This window comes from Pelecanus crispus, chromosome 4 (genome assembly GCF_030463565.1).
Source record: "Pelecanus crispus isolate bPelCri1 chromosome 4, bPelCri1.pri, whole genome shotgun sequence".
NCBI classification, from domain to species: Eukaryota; Metazoa; Chordata; class Aves; order Pelecaniformes; family Pelecanidae; genus Pelecanus; species Pelecanus crispus.
Window position 1 is genome coordinate 31061248 of NC_134646.1, and position 22432 is coordinate 31083679.

The following is a 22432-nucleotide window of genomic DNA, read 5'->3' on the forward strand; positions in this document are numbered from 1 at the left end:
CTGTATAAAACATTATGTTAAGGAAGATATTAGAAATGTCGTCTTCTTTAGCGTGTGTAGTTAAAACCAGAGCTGGCATATGTTCATGTCTGCTTTCCCAGATAATCCCCTTAGAGCTGTAAAATGGGATCTGTGGCGCTGGTGCTGCAGCTTGCTGTGGGTGCACGCTTGTCCCTCCAGCCCGCTGGAAGCAGTGGGCTCATGGGGATCGTACACATGGAAGAGACTCTGAAGAATCCAGGCATAAAAGTAAATTTGAGGGTTGATTTAAATTTAAACAGAGGCTGAGATCTTTAATGATTTCCTGGTGCGTTCTGATTTATTATCTGTACAACAAAGGAAAATCTTCTTTCTCTCGGAGATAGTTGAGTTCCCTCTCTTTCCTTGGTTTTTTTTTTTTTTTTTTTTTCCTTAGAGCCTTGCCTTTTGGGGGAGAAACTGCAAGATGAATTTCATTTGTGTTCTTGATGAAACAGACTGGAATGATTATCAGCTTAGAACTGTTTCTGTAAGGGCTGTATATTGACAGTCTTGTAGTGGTTCAACATTTCCACTATTCTTCAATAATTTCTGTCCAGCTTCCTTGGAGAACTGCAGTAGAACAGTCCTATTCGCCCACTGACGTTTTTCTTTAGCGGTACTTCCCATAGAAGGAAATGCCTGATATCTGCAACAGCAGATGCATTTTGTTTGATGGAATGATTCTTTAAAATCATTGCTTCTTTTTGCATCATCAGTAGTTTTCAGGGCTTGCTGCTGATTTCCTTTCTCTCCTTGCAGTTTGAACATGCCCTGACCTGGGTTCCCACATGTAATGAGAATGAACCATCACTATGGTTTGCACTGATCATTCATTTGTTATCTTCTCTTATACTTCCTTGCCCTCTGTCTTTCCCTCTCATTTCCCCCTTCAAAAAAAAGCCCCATCAATACTGCCTGACCTCACTGCATGGTGTTCTTGTGAGCCCATTATTATTAGTGGTTCTGAGTCATGCATGTTGCATCTAGCCATAGGCAGGATGCTGAACAGCGTGTGTTCCCTTTTTTTTTTTTTTCTTTTCCCCCCTCCTTTTTGCGTAAGGAGACACATCATGGGGATCTGATCAATTTGTTGTAGGCAGTTCCTGTGTATGCTTGGTGGGAGAAAGCCTAAATAGCAATCGTAGGGCCCTTTAGCCCATATCTCCCTGCTGGCCTGTATTGGCCTTTTGATTTCACTTGCTTTAAAAGTGAGAGGATATGATAGGTTACGTTTTCTTACCTGATAGTTTCCTCTTGCTGTACTTTCTCTTCCCTGTTTGCTATGGTGGTTGCAATATAATCTGATCCAGCAAAAAATGCCTTGGGTGAACATTAGCTCGTGTGCTGTGTGGTTTGTGCATCAAACATATCGCTTAGCAACAGGAGCTGCAAATACTTCTACCCAGCCAGCATATAGTCAGAGTCCTCTTTTATTTTAATTAGTAACATTTCTGGCCTCATGCATTTGATTGAAAAACTAAGCTGCTAATTAAAAGGGTGCAATAATGTAATAGACAACTTGACACAAATGCACTGCTTGCTTTGTATGCATCTCTATCGTGGTTTGGCATAAAGACACTCCTAAATTACCTGCATTAATTTTTGTATTGCCTTCAACGTTGTAGCTCGCAGCCTTCTCGCGGAAAAGCTTCCATCAACAGTTCTAGCGGGAATATTTATTCCTTGGTTGGAATACAGCTTCCTCAGTACAGTGCTGTAGTTCGAGCCGAAAGAGAATCACCAAGTCAAATGTCTCCTGCCGATCAAAACCTGGTTCTGCCGTGAACGGTGGCATACGAGATTTGCCACAGCTCTTCAGTGCAATAAACTGCACCTGGGGCAAGGCCTGCACCAACTAACACAGAGATTGAGCAAAAGCAAAGGCCTCGTCATTAAGTCTCAGTTACTTACCAATGCCTTGATAAAGGTGGTCATGATACTGCCTGGGCAGATGAGAGAGTCTTAGCTTTTCAAAGAGTTAATTTTTAACTAGGAGAGAAATGGAGGGGTTTTCCCACTGGTTTATGTTTGTTCTTCCTCCAAACCAGCAAGGTTGGGCTGCAATGTATTCCTAATCTCTGTGAGTTGGTGGCAGAGGGGCGTTTTAATGTGATCTTTTTATGTATTTATTCATTCATTTATTTGGCCAGGTATGGTTGTTTCCATGCCCAAAGCATTTTTCATGTGAGCCACAGTACAGCTCGCTGGCGTGCTCTGCCTCCGAACCAACCTAGCAGCGTGCGCTACATAACCAGTGCCCCCAAAAGATACGTCATGGTGCAGTTGTTCCTGGGCACCAAGTGCTGCACTTGTCTTGCTCTCAAACATAGTTGAGTTTAAAATGCAATACCTTGTACCATGGTGGTGTTTGGATTTGATAACTGTAAGCTGCTGGACCATTTGAACAAATGCATGCGTGCAGTTGGTAGCACAGATTTTGGTAGAAGCAGCAGACGTCTATGATAGTAAGTTATTCTTTCAGATATCAGATGTAAATAAACTGGAAGAATTGGATTGATTCCTCTAAGAAAAGAGGTGTCATCAGGCAGGCACACCCCAAATAAACTGGGTAGGCTGCTTTTGAGAAGTGATTGAGCCTTATCAAAGTAGCTGCGATAATGTAGGAGAAAGTATGCGTTCAAAGGGTGGTAACACGGAGGCTAAGCTTTGCTGCTGATCTTCTGCCTGCATGTTGGTTTCCTGCAAAACTTACTAACAAGGCTTTGAGCTGAGAAGGTTGTGGTTTTTTTTCTTTTTTTCCCCCATCGCTCTCAATCTGTTTCTTTTCTTTTGGATGTTCCCTGCCTAATTTGTTTCTTTTCTGTTTTTCAGACTTTACTTAAACATTGCGTTTCCATTGATGTTGTCAAATGTTCTGTATTATTTTTTTATTTTCATTCTACAAACATCACTGATCTTTTTCTTTCCCCCCCTTTGGAATTCTTAAGAAGATCCAATTTATGCACAGAAGAAAGGTATTCAATAAGTTGGAAGGCTTAAGTTTCATTAATTTTCCTAATGCTTAATTAGATAATATATAAAATATTAGGATACCAGTGAGAACTTTGGTGTTGGCTCTTTTACTCAGTATTGTTTTCTATCTGTTCAGTCCTGCATCTTGGAATATTTTCAGAGTTTCTAGTCTTTTCTTTCATCGTTCTGCTGCTTAACCTGAAGGTCTAAATTACATTTCACGTAAGTCCTACATATCCAGCTTCCAAGATCTGTATTCGGATGCTACAAATCCAAAATGCAATAGAACTTGTTAAATTACTGAAGTAAGATTCAAATCTTTTATTCTACTAGCCAAATAAGTTGTCCACTCCAATTTTAAACTTGGCTGTGTTCATGATTTTAAGTTCCTTCATGCAAATAGGGTTTGTTTAGATATTGAAAGAAAAGTAAAAACTTAAGAGGATATCGGGCAATTTTTGCAAAGGCTAAAATTAACCCTTTTACCCATAGTCAGTTCTCAGGTTATGACCCATTTACTTTCACATAAGTGTATGTTTAAATGTAGCTGAAATAATCCATAAGGATTTGCAGTAACAGTGAATTTCAGAATACTGAACTGGAGTATTCACGCTTGAAATGTGAGTCTAAGATCTATGTTTAAATAGTTAGGGAATCCAGATACCATATCAGGTTAGTAGTATTCAGTCAAAACTAACAGGGCAGTAAAACATTGTGAATATCAGGTGCATTGTTTAACAAATAATGTTTTAGAAGAACAAATAGGATAAACAAAATCATTACTAATATTTACTAAACAGAATATTTTAAGTAATTTTCACAGATCTGTTACAAATTGGGAAATTCAGTGGAGACCAAAATCTTTTAAGTGTATTTTTTAGTAACCTTTTACATGTGTTGATGAGAAACAAAAAACTCCCTTTGAGCCTGTTGTATTTTATGATGAAGTATTTTTTTTCCATTCCTATTTTATATTTAAGTGTAGGGCATTGTATTTCACTTTGGTCATAAATTATATTTCCAGTTTTCAGTTCTCAACTCTTCTGGAATTTAAACAGTGACTGAAAAAGTTGAATACTTACAAGATCTACTAGAACAGTGTGGGTTTGTAATAAACAAGTAGGGATAGTGAAACTTGAGGGGAAAAAATAAAAAAGACAAATTTTGTTTAAGTGCTTTCAGGGTAAAAAAGGATGAAAACCATGTCTCATGTATCTTGAGAGTACAATTCGGTGAGATCATAGTAACTGAGGCAGGAATGTACCCCCTCTATTTCCTGAAGAACCCAACTGAATCATTGCTGTCTAGTTTAAATTTTTTATTAAGCTGTTACAAATATATTATATTAAATCCAGTTACAGCTGAATTACAGCTGTTTCTCCCACTCTTTATTGTCTAGAATTAGACATTTATGCCTAAGACTTTATAAGTTTATATTTTTATCTTGTTTTCTTTTAATATCTTTATATTTTTATCTTTATATGTGGGAGATTTGAAAGCCATCATTCTGAGCATAGTTTCTCTGAGTTCGAACTTCAAGATACAGGCTCATAATTTCAGGACAGTCTAGGAGGACAGTTAGAAATGCCTGGAAATAATGCATTTAATAGCTGCCCCAAAAGATGGATGCATGCAAAAGCAGCATGCATGATTGTAAGACATCTAGTTTATGCTCCTCAGCAGACATATGAACATATCCCAGTATGTAAGCATACAGTTACCAACATTTGAGCACGCAGATTGTGATAGCTGTGGGCACGTAGGAGGTGGCTCGTGTGGACCCGTTTGTGCGCGGGCTGCTCAGGGACACACAACCCCACAAGCAGCTCTGCAGGATTCCCTGTGCGTGGCTATCGAGCTCCCACTCTATCAAACAGCCCTTGCACTGTTTGGGGTTAAACTTGATCTTGACCACAATGTTAAAAGTTGCAGTGAGATTCATCCTGAGTTTTTATGTTATCTGTGGTATTTGTTCCTACGGTTACTTAGCTTTCTTTCAAACAGCTCTAGGATTTGTGAGTTGCGTTTATTTTCAGTTTTGAAAGGGTTTTTTTGCGAAGGATGGCTATTTGTTTTGACATTCGAGCACAGGAAAAAAAGATACATCCTTTTCACCTCTTCTAAAATGCCAGGGTATTAGCCAGGCCACCTAGTAAACAACATGAAGTAATGCATCTCTTTCCAGTTGTAGTCTCAAACTGTTAGGAGTTTAATTGAGAAATCTGCAGTAGGAAAGGTGACAGCGCCCCACAGTAGAGCCACGGGGCTGCCATCAACAGAGATGCGTGGAGAAAACTGAAACTGAGAATTATTGCAGAGTGGGCTCCAAGCAGTACCCAGCAAATCTCCTGCGTGGCAGCGCTGGACCTCTCCAGCACTGCCCAGAGCACCTGGGACCACACAGAGGGGGAGCGGCGTGTGAAACGCTGGTGCCGCTGAAGCAGATGGGACTTTTGAGTTCAGCGTTTCGTTAGGAGCCTGTTTGGCTGAAGTCCCTTTGCACTCATGTCGTGGTTTAGCCCCAGCCAGCAACTAAGCACCACGCAGCCGCTCGCTCACTCCCCCTACCCCGATGGGATGGGGGAGAGAATCGGAGGAGTAAGAGTGAGAAACGCTCCTGGGTTGAGATAAGAGCAGTTTAATAATTGAAATAAAGTAAAATAGTAATGCTAATAGTAATGGTATAATAATGATAATAATAATAATGATATACGAAGCAAGTGATGCACAATGCAATTGCTCACCACCCGCCGACCGATACCCAGACAGTTCCCGAGCAGCGATCGCTGCTCCCCAGCCAACCCCCCCCAGTTTATATACTGAGCATGACGTCATATGGTATGGAATAGCCCTTTGGTCAGTTTGGATCAACTATCCTGGCTGTGCCCCCTCCCAGTTTCTTGTGCACCTGGCAGAGCATGGGAAGCTGAAAAGTCCTTGACTAGCATAAGCAGTACTCAGCAACAACTAAAAACATCAGCGTGTTATCAACATTCTTCTCCTACTAAATCCAAAACACAGCACTGTGCCTGCTACTAGGAAGAAAATTAACTCTATCCCAGCCGAAACCAGGACAACTCATAATACAGCAAGGGAAGGTTTGCACGGCAAGGCCCTGTGGCTGTCTTATGCAGCCTTTCACCTCTTGCATCCGTCACCCACGTTCGGCAACGCCTTGGTCCTCTGCCTGGTGCTCTGCCGCTGCCTCGGCTCCCCGGGGCTGTCCCCTCTGCTGCCACAACCAACTCCCTCATTTTTGGCCCTTTCTGCTATTTTAGCTTCCATGGCGGACTCCACTTTATAAAATGGATCACTTTGCTAGGAATTGGAAATAGAAATATTCATTTTTGTCCTTGAATTCTGGAGCCGCGAAGAAGTTATGGTGATGCAGTGGTTTTCAGGTTGTGTTCTTGAACCTCTGAGGCAGGAGTTGCCAGGCAGTATCCATATGAGCCAAGGTTGCCTTTCATTCAGAAACCTTTGGGAGAAATCTTCATGATGTATGTAGATATGACTGTGATAATTAAGTGAAACTGGTTTACTTAGTATAACATGGCATTTTCTTGAGAACCTGGGGGGTCCTTATTAAAAGAAATTCCTCATTCTGATAACTTAGTTACTATATGCTTTTCCCATTCAGGTGGTTCTCTCTTGGATGCACGGATAATATTCTAGGTTTTGATGATATCCAAGTAGCAAATACGAATGCAATCTTAGCTGAACTGTAGTCTCTGTTCCAGCATATGTTTTTTTTAAGGCAGATTATTGTGTGAGTTCCCAAATTTCCAAGTAACTGTAATTTTGAGCAGGCCATAGCAGTGATGAGAATAAAGTTGCATCTATGGAACTCTCTTAAGCACTGCCAGCCGACACAATCCCTACCATTTCATGCTGGTTTTCAGGACTCTGCCTTTAGGTTTTATAACCATTTAAATACTTGTTAACTAGGGATGGGAAAACCCTGACTGGACCCTCTTGGCCTTAAGCTTAACCCGATCACTTGATTTAGAAAATTAAGTGAAACATGATTGTTTTTCACTTAAAATGATAAGATAATGAAATAGATTTTAACTCCATTGTTTAACTTTTCTTTAAACTTTCCTTTTATGGTTTGGGCACTGTTCATTTTTAATATCTTTTTGGCATTTTGACTGTTTTCAAAGAAACTTGTTTTTAAATGAGTGTGTTCTCTGAAAATGTTTTTGAAATGGAAAATTAGCATACACTGATGGAAAAACATGCAGCTTTAATGTGTAGCAGGGAAAGGACTGCATCTCTAAAGGTACTAATAACTAGATTGTTCAAAAGTGATCAGTCTTGAGCTGTAAATAACAAAAAAAAAAAAAGTATTTTTGGTTTTTACTACAAATGTGGCTTAGTTTGGCAAACCATGACATTACTATTCTGAACTCTAAATACAAAAAACACCATATTAATGTATTGTTTACAAGTCCCTATAACAGTTTTTAATGTCTTTTCCATAGGAGCAACAGCTGCTGCTCGAAAGGAGGTTATAAGGAACAAGATAAGAGCAATAGGAAAAATGGCTAGAGTTTTCTCAGTGTTAAGGTAAGGTTTTTTGCTGTTTCAGGTTTTTTTAATATTAAAGAACATCTTTGAATGATTACTTAGACTACTGTTAATCAAGGAGTAAATTTGGTATTTTAATATACCACCCAACTGAGTTTTACTGGAACCTTGTAAAGATTGTTTTATTTATATAATATTGCTATTTATTATGGCTCTGAATAATCTTCTTCCTCGGGGCTTTTGCTGAATGTAAAACAGACAAACAAACAAAAGACATCAGCAAAGAAAATTGTAATTACCCTTTTTTAAAAGACTTTTGCTCACCAGGTGTACTAATTAAGTCTTAGCCACTGCAAGGCAAGAGTTAACTGTGGAGAAATGGTATGTTCCACATCATGTCTCATTAAAGAGGAAGCCAACTGTCCCACTTTGTCACCCACAGTTGTTGCTACAGCCGTGAATAAAGATGAAAGCATTAGGGTCATTTAACTAAAAATCCAGGAAATCATTGTGCAGACAACAGCAACTCGTTACCTTGGGCTGCACTCCCTCAAACACATGAACATGAGTAATTAATTGCTACCCAACGTTTAGAACTCTCCATTTGATGTCTCTGAGCAGAAGAGAAAACATGCTGTACTGTGCAGTGCTGAAGTCTAAATATAGAAAATACAGTTCTCCCTTCCTTTCAGCAGAGGGATTTTTTTTCTCAGGGAATTGTATGTTGCTGTGCTGTAGTCAGTTCATGGGTATTATGGTTAGTGCAAAATCAAGGCATTTTTAAAAAAATGTATCGGTATGATTTGTACAATTGGTATAAAAAGAGGAAATAAAAACAGTTACTTGAAGAATACATGCAATTTCAGATGAAACGCTCAAACTTGCTTGATTTGAGACTCTTCTGCAGCGTGCAAGCAGTGGGCAGGTTGTCAGTGGGGCTTCACATGGGCACAGCAGTTCGCCCGCGCGTTGCAGATTGCAGAAGCGTAGCTTTAAATAGCATACTGAGATGGAGGACTTTGTACCTGGGGTTCCCAAAGTGTTATATGTGAATTACTAGTGATGCACAAGCTACTTCAAAGTGGTACCCATAAAAAAAAATAAAAGTTGGCATCATGCCTTTTCCCTAAACAAGACGGGGGAGCAATCAAATGTTTCCACCTGCTCCTCTGTACCAAGTCTGGCAGAGAGCCTGGAGCTGACATTGCCACCACCTTCATAAAACAGCATGATTATTTTTCTCTGATGGTAGTTGAGCAAACAAAGTTTGGGAAACCTGGCTTTCTCCCATAACCTTGAACTGCAGCTTCTGGATCCGCTGTATTTTGTTGCAGAGCACCTTTTGAAACATGGGATTAATTTAACAGAAACCTGGAGTTAAATATACAGGAAGGCCTGAAATTGGATGCTCAGCTGGTATATTTGGGTTTTGATAACTTGCAGATGATTGACATCACCTATATGTCACAGACTTTTTCAAAGGGAACTGTGAGGCAGGAGCCTTTCAATGGTTTCAGGGGTGGAAGAAGGGTACAGCATAATTCTTGCATGTGGCCTGTTTAAAATGATATGCATGAGCCTAATAGCTTTAGGGGTTCAGCACCATTTGAAACTTTGAGCCCTCTTAAATTATTTCATGAAAATCAACATTTTGAGGCACTGATGGAAATCAGTCTTGATCGTTCCCTGAAAAGCGGTCAAATGCATCTCAGAGTTGGTCATGAGACAATTTTTTTTTACAAACATCTCCAGAACACCAGAATGGACTGTATCTGGTAAAGAGAAGCCAGTGGTTCGCTCACTGAAGCTGCTGAGCCTTTTACAGTTCCTGGTTACTGATGGACCTTAAAACTTTGCAGAAAGGACTGAAGAGTATATTTGTTCTCCCTTAGCTTTAACCAGCAAATACCCTTCCTTACTGTGGTCAGAGGCGTAGTCAGCAAATAAACAAGTACCTCCAATGCACGGTTTTGCTGACCAGTCTTCCAGGGGGATGAGTGACATTTCATCCTAGCCACCACTGTCCCCCCGGGAGTCCCTCTTCTCCTCTTTTGCTAGGAAAGGTTGATTCTCCTCAGATGGGTGCCAGGCTTCTAGACAGCAAAAATTACATGAGGTTAATCTTGCAAATACTGTTCCTATAGGAAAACATGGGTTATTTTTAATGTCTTGCCAGCACAATCCACACGTAACACACGAGTGTCTGATAATTGTGTATAACCCCGCAAAGACGGCAGTGGCACCGTCATCTAAACCAGCCTATTTCAGAAACCTTTGAAGTTCCTGTTGGAGTCATTGCTGGTTTATGACATTTATTTCGCTAATTCTTGACAAGCATTTCTTGAATGATCAGCACCTGATCTGACCACCTTCAGAGGACTCAGTGGAACATTTCTGAGCTGGAGTGGCCACTTTGCTTGAGGATGTAACCTGAATGTGAAACTGGGGTGATTTCAGCCACTTCAGTCTCAAAATTAGATATCAAAATAGTGTTGTATTGAGTTTCAGAGGTTATAAATGAGCTTTGCTGAGAATAGCCATCATAGAAAGATTGGCTTAAGCTCAGCGGAAATCCTCACAATTCCCTGTCATTGCCTCTCTCCGACTTTGTTTCTCAAGTCTGACTTTTCTTTGGATATATTTAGACAGGAGGGAGGTAAATAAAATATTTAATCAGTTTGTTTACCTTTTTTAAAATGGAAGCAAAGGACATCAAATAGAAAATAAGGAACACTGAAGGCTAAAAACATCTCCAAATTTGTGATACAGAGGTTTCTTGGGAATATGCAGTTTAAAGATAATAAAAATACAGTGAATAAACTTATCCTATGACGGTGAAACTAAAAGTGCCATTGCGATTTAATTAAAAAAAAAAAAAAAAGAGATGAAATGGACGGAATTGAGAATGCAGATTAAGCATTTGCTTGCAGAGGCAAATAATTGAGAGAAAGCAAAGACTTTGGTGTGTAACTCTTGATGATGAAAATACTGTGTTAATTCTGGAAATATTTGGCTGTTGCATTAGTTCTAATTGCTTAGGAAACTTGCAAAGAAAATGGTCACAATTTGATTTTGAATATTACACAAAGAAAAGTGTGTCCAAGGAGAATCATTTCCAAACTAAAAATAGAACTTGAAGAGTATATGTAGTAGGTAAACAAGAGTTGTTTGAAATACGTGAGTAATTCAGGGCACATAGGTCTAAAAAAATTGCAAGTAGTAGGATTGCTGATAGACAGTTTCGATAGACAAAACCACATTATCCTCAAGTGAATGTGGAACTAAATCCTGTCTTCATGCTTGCTTCCTCCAGCTTAATGTCATTATATATTTCAAAGTAAAGCACTTCAAAATAGGTTTCTCTTAAAGAATTGGGGTCAATTTTGCTGCTGAGAAAGTATGTCATCATAGACAGCGTTCAGTGCTCGTAGAAAGCTGTATTTAATGGCTTGTCTGGATACAGCTGTTGTATTCCTGTTGCCATGTATTAAAAACTATATGTATTTGAAGACCGGCAAAACATATTTAGGTTTTCTAAAACACTTTTCTTGAATCCAGTATCATTTTTAGCATACAAAACTATTAAGAACAGTGCTAGTAAGGGTGGAAGTGCATATTAATTTTAATGAGCTTTTAGCTGCTTTCTTATAAATGGCTGATGATCATGAATAAATAATGCACCTGAATGCTAGTGTAGACAAAAGCAAAACAATAATTTAGGTTGATTTTGGACCACACGGTGTAAGACACTGAAGTGTATTGTTGCCAATAACTGCTCCTTTGGTCGTCCTCCTGTCAAGTTTGTGGTTTTATGTGTATATATTCAAACATATGTCATATGGTGTTTCGTAGATGCAGGTTATAGTGTTAACTATAGCGGGAGTCTGCGTACGGTGTGGTGCAAAGGTGAACCACTCACATAGCAGTGAGGGGAACTGCACTGGTGGATTCAGTCTGTCCTGGTAAGGAGATTGGAGATAACCAAATCATTGCAGGGCAGGTGTAGCTTAAGGTGTCTAAAACATGTTCTGTGTTTAAAAAAAAAAAAAAAGACAATTAGTTACCTTTGGGGTTTTTTCCCTTCTGCAGAGAAGAGAGTGAAAGTGTGCTGACGCTGAAAGGTTTGACTCCAACAGGAATGCTGCCCAGTGGTGTGCTCTCTGGAGGAAAACAAACACTGCAAAGCGGTAAGCATGTTTGCCTGTGTGTGTCACTTTGTGCAAAAAAAACAATTGGCTTTCAACTGCAGAACACAAGAAAAGTAACCGCAGTCTTCTCAGGAAAAAATAAAGGACAGAATAAAACAGGCGGTTTGTTGTACTGGAGCATTTGTGAGCAGTTCATGTAAGGCTGCTTCTCAAGACTTACTATGTACCACTGATTCAAAGGAAGAGGGCGGGGAAAAAGTCCCTGAAAATCAACCGTTCAGAATGGTTGATCAGCATTGCATGTGAAGTGCGCTCTTTCCACAGTTTACAGCATCTTGTGGGTTTTTTTTTTTTAAGAGCAGTGTATCCTTTGATACACAGAGTACTGAAGGTTCAGCTTTAGATAATGACACTCAAACTCTTATTTTATCTGATTTGTTCTTCCTCGTAGAGAATCACCAATGGAAAATAGCTCTAGAATTAGATTTTCTCTCCTAGCAATTCCAGGTGACAGCATGAGAACAATTTCGCTCTGATTTAAGCCCAAGTGAAGGGAGGCTCTTACAAAGACCGCGTTTGCCTTGTACGCAAACACAATACAGATTGTCAGTTCAGTTTTATACCAAGTGCTTCTTGTTACAGGAAATCTGTAAGTCTGTAGTAGGGCTGCCTTTGATGAAATATTCCTTTTGGAATAAGGAGCTGCAAAGTATTTAATTTACTACTGTAGGCTCTCCATGTTTTCTGTGTGTATTGCTGTAGACTATAGTGCAGGCACACAAGAATGTCTCTCGCTTATTGAGGTTCTGTTGGCAGTAGATGTAAGAAATAGAAATGCTTTATAACCTTAACACAGTCTCAGCCTCTTGTTTTCCTGTTTCCTTCCTGGAGCATTCTTTCTCTGTATTTTTCCCTTTACTGTCTCTTTTACCTAGAAGATTCAGGTATATGGTGGTAAACCTTCTTTTCCCCTTTTTTCCCTTCCCTTTTTTCTTTTTGATGACTTATGTGTTACGGACATAGTAACGTTCTGCTTTGAAAATGCTGCAATATGATTCCACAGGATGCCTGTCTTAATGGGGTTGTGATCTTTACCTAGGCTTTTCTCCATATGGTTGCTTTACATTTGTCAGAAAATTTTGTCCAAGGAAACTGCTATTGTTGCCCTGGCAAAATACTAGGAATTGAAATGAATTTGAGAAAACTGCCTAAAGTTCTTGTTGCAATGGCTAAAAGGAAAATCTCCTCATACTGCAGTATTCTGGCTTAGTAAAACATTACTATACACAAGCTTCTGCATTAGTTAACATGTACCCCATTCACCAAATAATCTGAAGTTTACATCGTTTCCGTTAAGCGCACGTTCATATTACCATATGTATGAACAGAAAATATGAGTAGTATGTTCTGTTGTGGAAGTATACATTTTAATCATCATTTTTTTTTCTAATGCGTCAGTGCTGGTTTGGATCTGGTTACTCATTTTAATTTCTCATCCTAGTTATCGTGTTTCCTTTTCTTTTAAGTTTGCATTGGTTTCGTTCCTCGATTTTTGCCATCTCTCTTGCTCTGTAGCTTGAGAGGCATAGGCTTACCTTGGTGCATGCATGAGGGTTAGCTCCTCTCATTTCCCCACACAGCAAGATAATGGTATACCTATTTTAGTATTGATTGCAATCCAAATTTAATATCCTAACTACAAAAAAAAAAAAAAAATTGTTTGGGTTTTATGGAGGATGAAAAAAGCTTTTACATAGGGGAAAATAAGACAAAAACGAAGAGAGGAATTCCTAAAAACTTGGCTTCTTGAGCTATTCTCTAAACCAAAGAAGTTCCTGAAAATTAAAATTTCTTTTTAAATATTTGAGCTTTACCATTGCTATATCGAATTGCATTTGCTGATTTGCATCAGCTTCTAAATCTCTGACTGTAGAAACAAATTCATGCCAAAGCTGATGGGTAGAATTTAAATGAAATTATGTCTTTAAGAACAATGAATGGTTTCAAAACAGTGGTAACATGGTATTCATAACACTGCAGCAACCTCCTGATTACAGACTTTTCTCTCTGACCAGGCTTTGCAATTTTGGAGGTCCAACAGCTTTCAATCTTGTATCTATGTCTATTGATTTAAACAAAATATTAGAAGAATGCTGTTTTCAGAGACTGGGTTTACAAAAAGGACACTTACAGGTGGAGCAGACTGGGCGAGATTGCAAGCAAAGGCACAGCTGTCTGAGCAAACTCTGTCCCATGCTGTGGGGAGGTTTCTTTTAGTCAGGAGAGAGAAAAAAAAAAATTCTGAGAAGTTGTGTATGTGGCTCTTTTGCCTTGTCCTGGCAGCTAATACTTTTCAAGCTGACGTCGTAAGTGGTACGAATTTTGTGTGATGGCTTTATGCCATTTTTCATTCTCTTTTGACAGGGCAAATCAAACTGCTCTTACTCAAAGCTGGGAGAATTATACAATGGCCTTTTCAGGTCAGATGTGCAATATGGAAGACATTTTCATTTTGTAGTTCTTTTGAATGAAAAGAAAACTACGCAAATGTGTCTTTGAAAACTTTTAGTTTGTGAAACTTCTGCTTCGAAACAAACTATAGCTGAATTCAATCTGCAAATTACTGGTTTTTGTGTAAGCATTTCTCTGTGTGTCTGTTTTGCCAAGATCCAGCACTTACAGTAACATTAGTGTTGTAGCTCCTTTGCTATTCACTGACTTGTTCTTAGAGTTAAAATCCTCTGCTCATTTTTCTCATTCGTTTTGCTACCCCTTTCTTCTCTTCAGCTACTGTTGAGGCTATTGAGGCTGATGAAGGTAAATTGGCCAGTCCCCTTTCTGTTGGTGCCACAACAGATAAGGGCTCTGCTGGGTGTATTCATTTTGCTGTAGCTTGTACAGATTGTGTGGGTGTTGGGCTAACAATTGTGGCTCGGTATTAACCAAAATGTAATTGCTTTAAAGGGGAAAATGTTTTTCGGGTTTTTTTTTTTTTCTGTTGCTGCTGTGGTGGTTTTTTTCTTTCTGAAAGTTACAATCACGTTGGAATTGCTGTATGTTGAACTAAGCACTGAGTAATGCCACAGGAGGAGATCAGGGGACTTGGATTTCACGGGACATAACTTGGCAGCAGTTCGTAAATGCTCTGTGACACATAGCTCAAAAGCTGTGCGCTGGAGGCTGGGTCTTGTCTCTGCCTCAAACCATCCTCAGCAACCTCTGGTCAAGGAAAACACACAGCTTTTTCTAAATATTCTCTCTTTTTGTTGGGGTTTTTTTTTTCTTTCCCTTTTTCTTTTTTGCTTCAGTTTGTTTCCTTTCTTTTAGGTCACTAGTAAAAAATTTTTATTGGTCTTTTGTTACAGTTCAGCATGTTTCTGTTTCTCTTTAAAAGTAAAACAACATGAGACATTTGTCTGCAAGACGTCTGCTTCCTCTGGTAGTGGCAGTTTACACACTGGATATTTACGTTAGAGCAACCATTAACACCAGCACCATTTTAGCTACAAATATGAAGTGACTGGCTGCCTGGGAAGATTTCTGAACGTTTAGTATTGAAAACTATGGTGCTTTATTGACAGACCTCTAATTTAACCCTTAAGCAATTTTTAACACTAGGGTTAAAACCTAAGTAATCACGTATTGCAATGTAGATGCGCAATATTCATTCAGCATTATAAAGTTTTGGAAGAAGAATTTTCAGAATTCCCCTTTAAAACAAAATTCTTCAGTTGTATTTTGTTCTTGCCCCTCTCAAATTTTCTGTGGGGATTTTTTTTTTTTTGTTAATTAAAAAAAAAAAATCTGATGATTGCTGTCCGTTGGTAAGATGTGCCCTTTTGGCCAGTTGAATTTGTTTTTGATTTTTTGTAAAGCAGTGAATAAAATTACAGAACAAACAAGTAAGAGAAAATACAACTGCTTTCTAAATAGCAGTGAGTAAGCTGCTATTTATGTTGGAATTACCTATTCCTATCGGCAATCTCTAATCTGCAGTGTGCATTCTTGTTGACAGTTTGGCTGTTTTCTGTGATTTTCTGTGACTATGTGTTGTGTTTTAGTATACTCTCAATGTAAACTGCTAATACTCATTGTCTGACCAGCAACTACAGCAGAGCACCTTCCTCAGTATTAGAGATGATAACGTGTCTGCTTGAAATATGATCGATTGAACGTGCCCCCTTCAAGTTAATTCTTGATTTGCCATCCTCGCTAGTTAGACACGGTAACTGTAGTCATAATGACTAGTCTACATAGACGAAGCTAATGGTGGAGAAGATGTTTCGTCCTTTCCCAGTTGTCTCTCTGCAGTTTGAATCAGGGCCTGATGACACAACTGGGCTGTGCTACTGGCAAGCTCCAGGACACAGCAAGTGTTTCAGCCTCAACACGGCTATCCATTAAACTATTGCTTTAAGGGATTGGCCTGGGTGCTTGTTAGACAGCTTCATTCTTGTGGTAGAAGATAAAGTTAAAAAAAAAAACCACCAAAAAAAACCACCAACCTTGAAAAAGCTCACTCTAGGGCCCCTTCTGTTTTCACTGCTCCATCCCTGCTCACTCGACTAATCACCATTATGTTGTTGTTGTTTTTCTGAGTTGAAGTATAATACATGTTAAAACCCATGCACTTCACAAAGTTCCAATATAATGTTTGTGAAACTGGCTAAGGAACTAAATCCTGAGGCAAACAGGATCTATCCATTTTCACAGGAATGGTTGGCAAAAATATCAGCATGAAAACGCTTTTCTCGCTCTCCCCAAAATGCAAGGAGTGGTAGATTGGTACCAGGGATGTTCTGGGGTTTGGGGGTTGTTTGCTTTTTTTTTTTTTTTACCAGAAGTTACCAGCTTGTCCAGAATTGGGACTGCATATTGGAAGGAGAGCAGGAGTACCTTGGGGTAAAGAGAAGATAAAGGGAGGAAAGGAATATCGAATTTGATCTTTGAAACTCCCCTACCATTTTCTCCCCAGGGAGTTTGCAGTTTCCTGGTACTAACACACCATTTCTGCTCTATGGCATGTTAAGATAGAGGCATAGCAAAAGTGCCAGTTCTGGAAGTGCAGTGCATTGATTTGGTGCAGATAAGAGAAAAACACACAGAAGGCTATGACAAATTGTCTACGGAGCTGTGACCTGCTGTTTGCCTACGGTGCTTTTTTCTCTTTTGCTTTAAATCTAAAGATCTTCAACTCCTCAATTAGAGAGTGAAAAAGATAAAATAAAAATCACACTCTACAAATACATTCTCCAGCCTGTGGCTGTCTTCTGAGGTCAGTGTGGCCTCATCAATGTTGCTGCTGAAGGGCAGATCAAAAGTCCTCAGTTTCAGTTGGAACTTTGGTCCTTTGTCAGCGCGTTTCCAAAGTTAAATTGTACGAATGTGCCAAAATGACGGTATCCCCGCTCCGTGTTGCACAGTGTTACCGATGTTTGACTCAAGCTGCTTTCTAGAAGTCCAGGGACGTGTTGGGGAGGGTAACTGCCCCAAGTGAATAACAAGCAGCTCGCCTGTGTGGAGAACATAAGGCAACCTGTTGTAGGGTCGCCCCCGATCTCCCATAGCTTTAATGTATACCCTGCAAACTGGTCTCACCATGTCATCACTATCTGTAACTGGCCAGCGCTTTTTCGCCTGGTCTTTGAAAGTCAAATGGGAGTTGTGCCTGATTAAGGATGTCATGGCGAGGCACGATGTCTTTCAGGCTGCAAGTGATGACGACAAATGCTAACTCCCCAGCTCCCGGCTGTGCCATAAGCATGGTTCCTAATTGCAAACTGTAGTTTCATGTCAGCTTCTGAGCATTTTAAGCTGAACCCCAGTGGACAACAAAATATTGGAAGTTGATATTGTTGAAAAAAATAATTGTGTTGCAAGAGACGGTGGTGGTTAACCCCCAGCTCTTTGAGTACGGTAAGGAGTCGGTCGTGTTGTCAGATCTTCTCATTGCCGCCTTCACAAAGAAGGACTTTCGCACTCATTGTTAAGTTGGGGGAAAAGCTGCCAAGAGTTTTACTTTGCTAATTTTACTTTTTAATAATCCTTTATTTAGCTATCAAAGGATTTTCACCCCAGCATAAGATCACTAGCTTCGAAGAGGCCAAAGGCTTAGATCGAATTAATGAGCGAATGCCTCCACGCAGAGACGTGCCATCCGATGCCAACCTTAACTCCATCAACAAGGCAATCTCCACAGAGACTAATGGCACGGACAGCAACGGCAGTAATAGCAGCAATATTCAGTGACCACTGTCTGGGAGGGGGGTTGAGCTGCAGGGCGCGATGGGGTTGCTGCACATCAGCAGTGGGATGTTCTTGCCTCTGATAATAGCTTACTTGCTCTGGGGGCCAGGTGTTGGATCCAGTTTACAAAAATCATCTATGAAGAGATCGTCAACTTTAATTTGGTGGGAGGGGGGGTGGGGGAGAGACACCTCCTTTGGATATGCCTTTAAAACGCTTGTAGAAAAATGAAAGCTCATGCTGGTATATATTGCAAAGTTAGGGGAATGAACATGTTTTCCTACTGCATTGGGAACGTCTAGATATGTTACTGAAAGGCCTTTTGTTATGTTACTGGACATGAAAACTTTGTTTAATTTCTTACTAACTATTGTACGTTTACAGTTGCAGCACTAAACATGAACAACATCGAAACATTTTTAACAAAATGTACAAACTAAATAAGGACTATTTATTGATAATGTTTTGCTACTCTTGTCAGACAACGGCTATGAAATAAATTAGGCAGTCTTTAAACATATAGAGAAAAAAGAAAAAAAAAGAATGTTGGAGATTTGTTTAAAATGCCAAAAAAAAAAAAAGAAAGAGAGAGAGAGTGAGAGAGAGAGAGCGAGCGCGACAGTTTAATTTTGTACAGATTATGCTTACCTCAGGTTTCTTTAGTGTGCTTCAATGCCCTTCTTTAAATATAACACTTATCTTACTAATTTGGCAGCAATTATCCTTTTCTTTGTTTAAAAAAAAACTGGAATAATGATAACATTTATCTTTTTTTGCTGTTTATATTTAGGGGGGTTTGGTTTGGGGGGTTTTCTGGGTTTTTTTGGTAAATCAAGTCTTGGTTGTGGCTTGCTGAATTTAAATATTTATGAGTGGTGCATTTTTAAGTATAGTGAACAAGACACCATATTAAGTGCAGTGAAAAGCATCTATATTCTGTAAAAATCTGCCTATGCATGTTTTTTAAGAAAAAATGGCTGTATAGGCCTGTATGGGACTGTAATGCGCTTAGTGGTCTGACTTATACTGGAAATGTATGTATACTGGCGTACTTTATATTCTCTAAAAAAAAAAATGCTTAATGCCTTTGAAATTTTGTAATCAAAAAAAAGCTTTGAAAAATCTAAGGGGAGAGTATTCTTAAAGTTTTTAACATAAGCTTGTCAGTGCACATATAGATGGGTAGCATGTTTAGCAAACCTTGTGAAATTTAAATAAGTTTGTAGTTACATGTGAAATTCTAAATGCATGATAACTGTTAATGTCATAATGGTTTAGTCATTTTGTTCCGTTCTGTCATGTGCCACAAAATGTGTAATTTTTTCACTTTTTTCCCTTTGTATATCAGTTACGGGTTTCAACTGGTTCATTCTAAAAAAGAAAAAGAAACAAAACAAAACAGTCCATTGATATTTTTTAACAATTGTATAAGTGCCCAAGTAATTCACTACAGCCTACAGCCTTGCCTTTGTAATTTGACTTCGAAATGTTGGCAATCAAAGCATGCACTTGTAACAATGAAAGAAGCATTTTATATTACTACTCAATAAAAATGTGCATGAACTTAAACACTCTTCCCTTTCTTGCTGGCTCGGTCGCAGAAGTGCACGCAGGCACACGTGCGCACGTGTGCCCTTGTTGCTCTCTTTTGCTTTGGACAGGAGAAGACCATCGGTGTAAGAGAAGAATGACTCGTTTCACGATTCAAGGTCAGTTCTTTACTAAGAAAAAAAATTCATTTATTACCCAACTGGTTTAGCCTACTGAACGTCTGCAGACTTCCCACAAGCAGAGTGCAGAAGAAGACATGTGCCCTCCGTGTGCTTCCCCCCGCCTCATCTGGAGTGTTTGAAAAGGTCAAGTAGTATCACTTACAATGTTCCTTTAAGAAGGAGAAAAAATCAACAATTTCAGGTTTCACATGCTCTCTCTTTTAGTCAGAGGTGAACTGTCAAAGCTCTGCATTGTTCTCATTTTCTTCCTAACTGTGTTCAGCATCCTTCCACAGTCCGTCATCCTGCGAAGAACTGATGGACGATGCCAAATGGTGCAGTGTTGTGGGTATTGCTTTACTCCTCCTTTCAGGTAGCGTCATTAAATGTTGGCTCGGTGCCTGCTTTCTTATGTGTTTTTCCCACTTTAGCTCTTGTTAATTTTGGCAAAATATGACAGATGGCAAAAATAAAGAGAATTCATAATATACAGGACTAGGAAGCTGGATCAATTTTAGATTTCAATTTTTATTTCAGATTGTAGAGAAAGATAGCAGGGGGAGAGGCACGCAGTGTCTAACTGTTCATCTGATCAGTGAAGCTGTTCATCTGGTTAACGAGCATGGTCTCTGCAAAAAGCAATGGGGAAAGTCTGAGTGACCGCTTTACTCGCCGGTTTGGTCCTGCGTACGTGCTAGCTGAACGACTGTAGGTTACCTCAGGTAAGTTCTTCTGTAGAGAGGTCCGAGCTAGCGCTCGGCAGGCACTTTGTGCAACGCAGAGCAATACTGTCGGGCAGCGCAACGTGTGCTGTCTGGTTTCATTTAAGTTGGGCCCTGGCAGTTGCCCAAACCAATTTAACAGCAAGAAAGGGTTTCTTCCACTCAGCAGTGACAGTGTGGCGTAGACCTCTCAATTGGTAGACTTAACCCAAAAGATCCACGCTACAAATCAGTGGTGGGTTTGCAAATGCCTGCTGTAATTGCCGAAGAGCCTATGGCTACGTGAGGTAGCCCAGGCTGAGTAATGCATTTGGAAATGTAGAAAGTCTGTCTGGTCAACCAGGAGATTTTTGAACTTTTTCTATCTCAGAAGAATGAAAAATGTCCTGAGCATGCAAAACAGCAGTCTCCTGTGTGTCCAGGTAAGACGGCCTGGCTCTTTTTCTGGAGCGAGCCCCGCCGTCCTACCATGGGGCAGGTCCTGGACTGGCTCTGAGGGATGGTCTAGGCTATGCTCAAATGTTCTTAAAAGGACAAAAAAAAATTTTCTGAAGGTTATCTCTTTCCAGGGCATGCCATCTCTTCCAGCCGTCCTTCCTTTTTCCTGCTGCAGAAGGAGCTGTAGATAAATTTGAAGAAAAACCCTGGTGCCACTGAAGGCTGAGTTTTTTGGATTTTGTGGCCTCACTCAGTGACGTGCCACGCACTTGAGTATGTCTCCCAGTACCGGTTTCTTCCTTCTTACCAAATACGCTACTTTAATGCCAAAAATATAATTTGTGCCTACATCAGGATTGACTGTATTTTTCTAGCCACTTTATTCCCACTGTGCAAGATAGTATACCGGATACATGTATTAAATTTTCTGCACTATCATAATTTTCCCTTTCAACAGCTATTAAACATGAAATGTATTAGCTCTTAGCATTCATTTTCTGAAGCACACAACATTCAAATTTTGTCCAGGGTTTCCCCCAAAATTGCAGTAGGTTTAACCCTGCTTAAGCTTGTGCCAGGATTGCCAACTGTCAGGCACAGATATAAATTCTTTCAGCATTTTCCTTGACACCCTTTTTTATTGCCAGAGGAGGATCGTCTGGAGCCTCTAGAGGAGTCTGGGTATAATTTGGCTGTCTCCTGAGAACCTGGCCAGCGAAGTTGAGGTCAGAAAGCAGGGCTAAAAACAGGCACCGAAAGATGCTGCTTGTTAGCACAGACCTGATCTCTGTCCTCTCTCACTTTAGCTTTGGTTTTTAGTGAAACAGTGGAGTTCAGAGTGTAAAAAAATGAAAATTTAAGGACACTAGAAAGTGTTCAAACTGAATTTACAATTTTAGTCCTTAGTTTCCCTTCTTTTTTCAAGGCACTGTTGCTCAGATTAGTCAGATCCATGAATCTTCCCACTTCTTTCACAAAGAGAGGGATGTGAGAATCAGCTATTTCAAATGTTAAAAACCACAAGCACCAAAGCAACCATTTGGAAAATAGTTTGCAGATCGCTTTCTTAGTTGCTTTTGGTAGGATGTTTGATTCTGCTAAAAATGGCCATTTTTGGCATGCAAAAGGATGAACCTTCTGGTTCTTCAATGATTTAGGAAAAAATATATCCAAGTTCACATGTATATGTTCATATGTATGTGAAAACACAGAGGACTTGCAGCCACCTCCATGGGGGTCGCAAAGAGGAGGAGTGGATGGAGCTAGAAATAAGGGATTTTTTTTTTTTTGTCTTGCTGAGCTGACTTTGCGATATCAAGCCTGGTAAGCATTATAAAATGTATGTTTTAAGAGGCTTTGAATTTTTTTTTTTATTTTTTTAAATAACTTGAGGGCAGTTTCAGTTTTATATGTGACACTGTGTTTCATCAAGCTGACAGATAGCTGTGTGCTCTGGGCAGTATTCTGCCACGGCACACGATTGCAAAGGGAAGGGCTGCCTTGGCTCTGTCATCCCTGTCAAAAGCTTGTTTTAGGTAAAGTAACTTGGCAAAGAACGTGCTAAAGGACTGATTTTGCTGCCAGTGGGAATTCTGCAGGCATGGTGGCAGACGTGACAGCGTCCGCTCCTTTGCGGAGTCCA

At 39.7% G+C, this 22432-nt stretch overlaps 1 protein-coding gene across 2 annotated transcripts in view; it reads left to right on the forward strand.

Moving 5' to 3' along the window:
• The window catches only part of PPP3CA (protein phosphatase 3 catalytic subunit alpha), a 206712-nt gene extending 188768 nt beyond the window's left edge, over positions 1 to 17944 (forward strand). The window contains exons 11-14 of one of the 2 annotated variants that reach the window (XM_075709822.1): positions 7479 to 7563; positions 11614 to 11711; positions 14460 to 14489; positions 17728 to 17944. In XM_075709822.1, the coding sequence (XP_075565937.1) occupies positions 7479 to 7563; positions 11614 to 11711; positions 14460 to 14489; positions 17728 to 17921 (407 nt within the window). In that variant the 3' untranslated portion in view covers positions 17922 to 17944. The remainder of the gene's footprint in view (positions 1 to 7478; positions 7564 to 11613; positions 11712 to 14459; positions 14490 to 17727) is intronic. The other variant, XM_075709823.1, reaches the window with a different exon arrangement.
• Positions 17945 to 22432: the final 4488 nt, after the last annotated feature.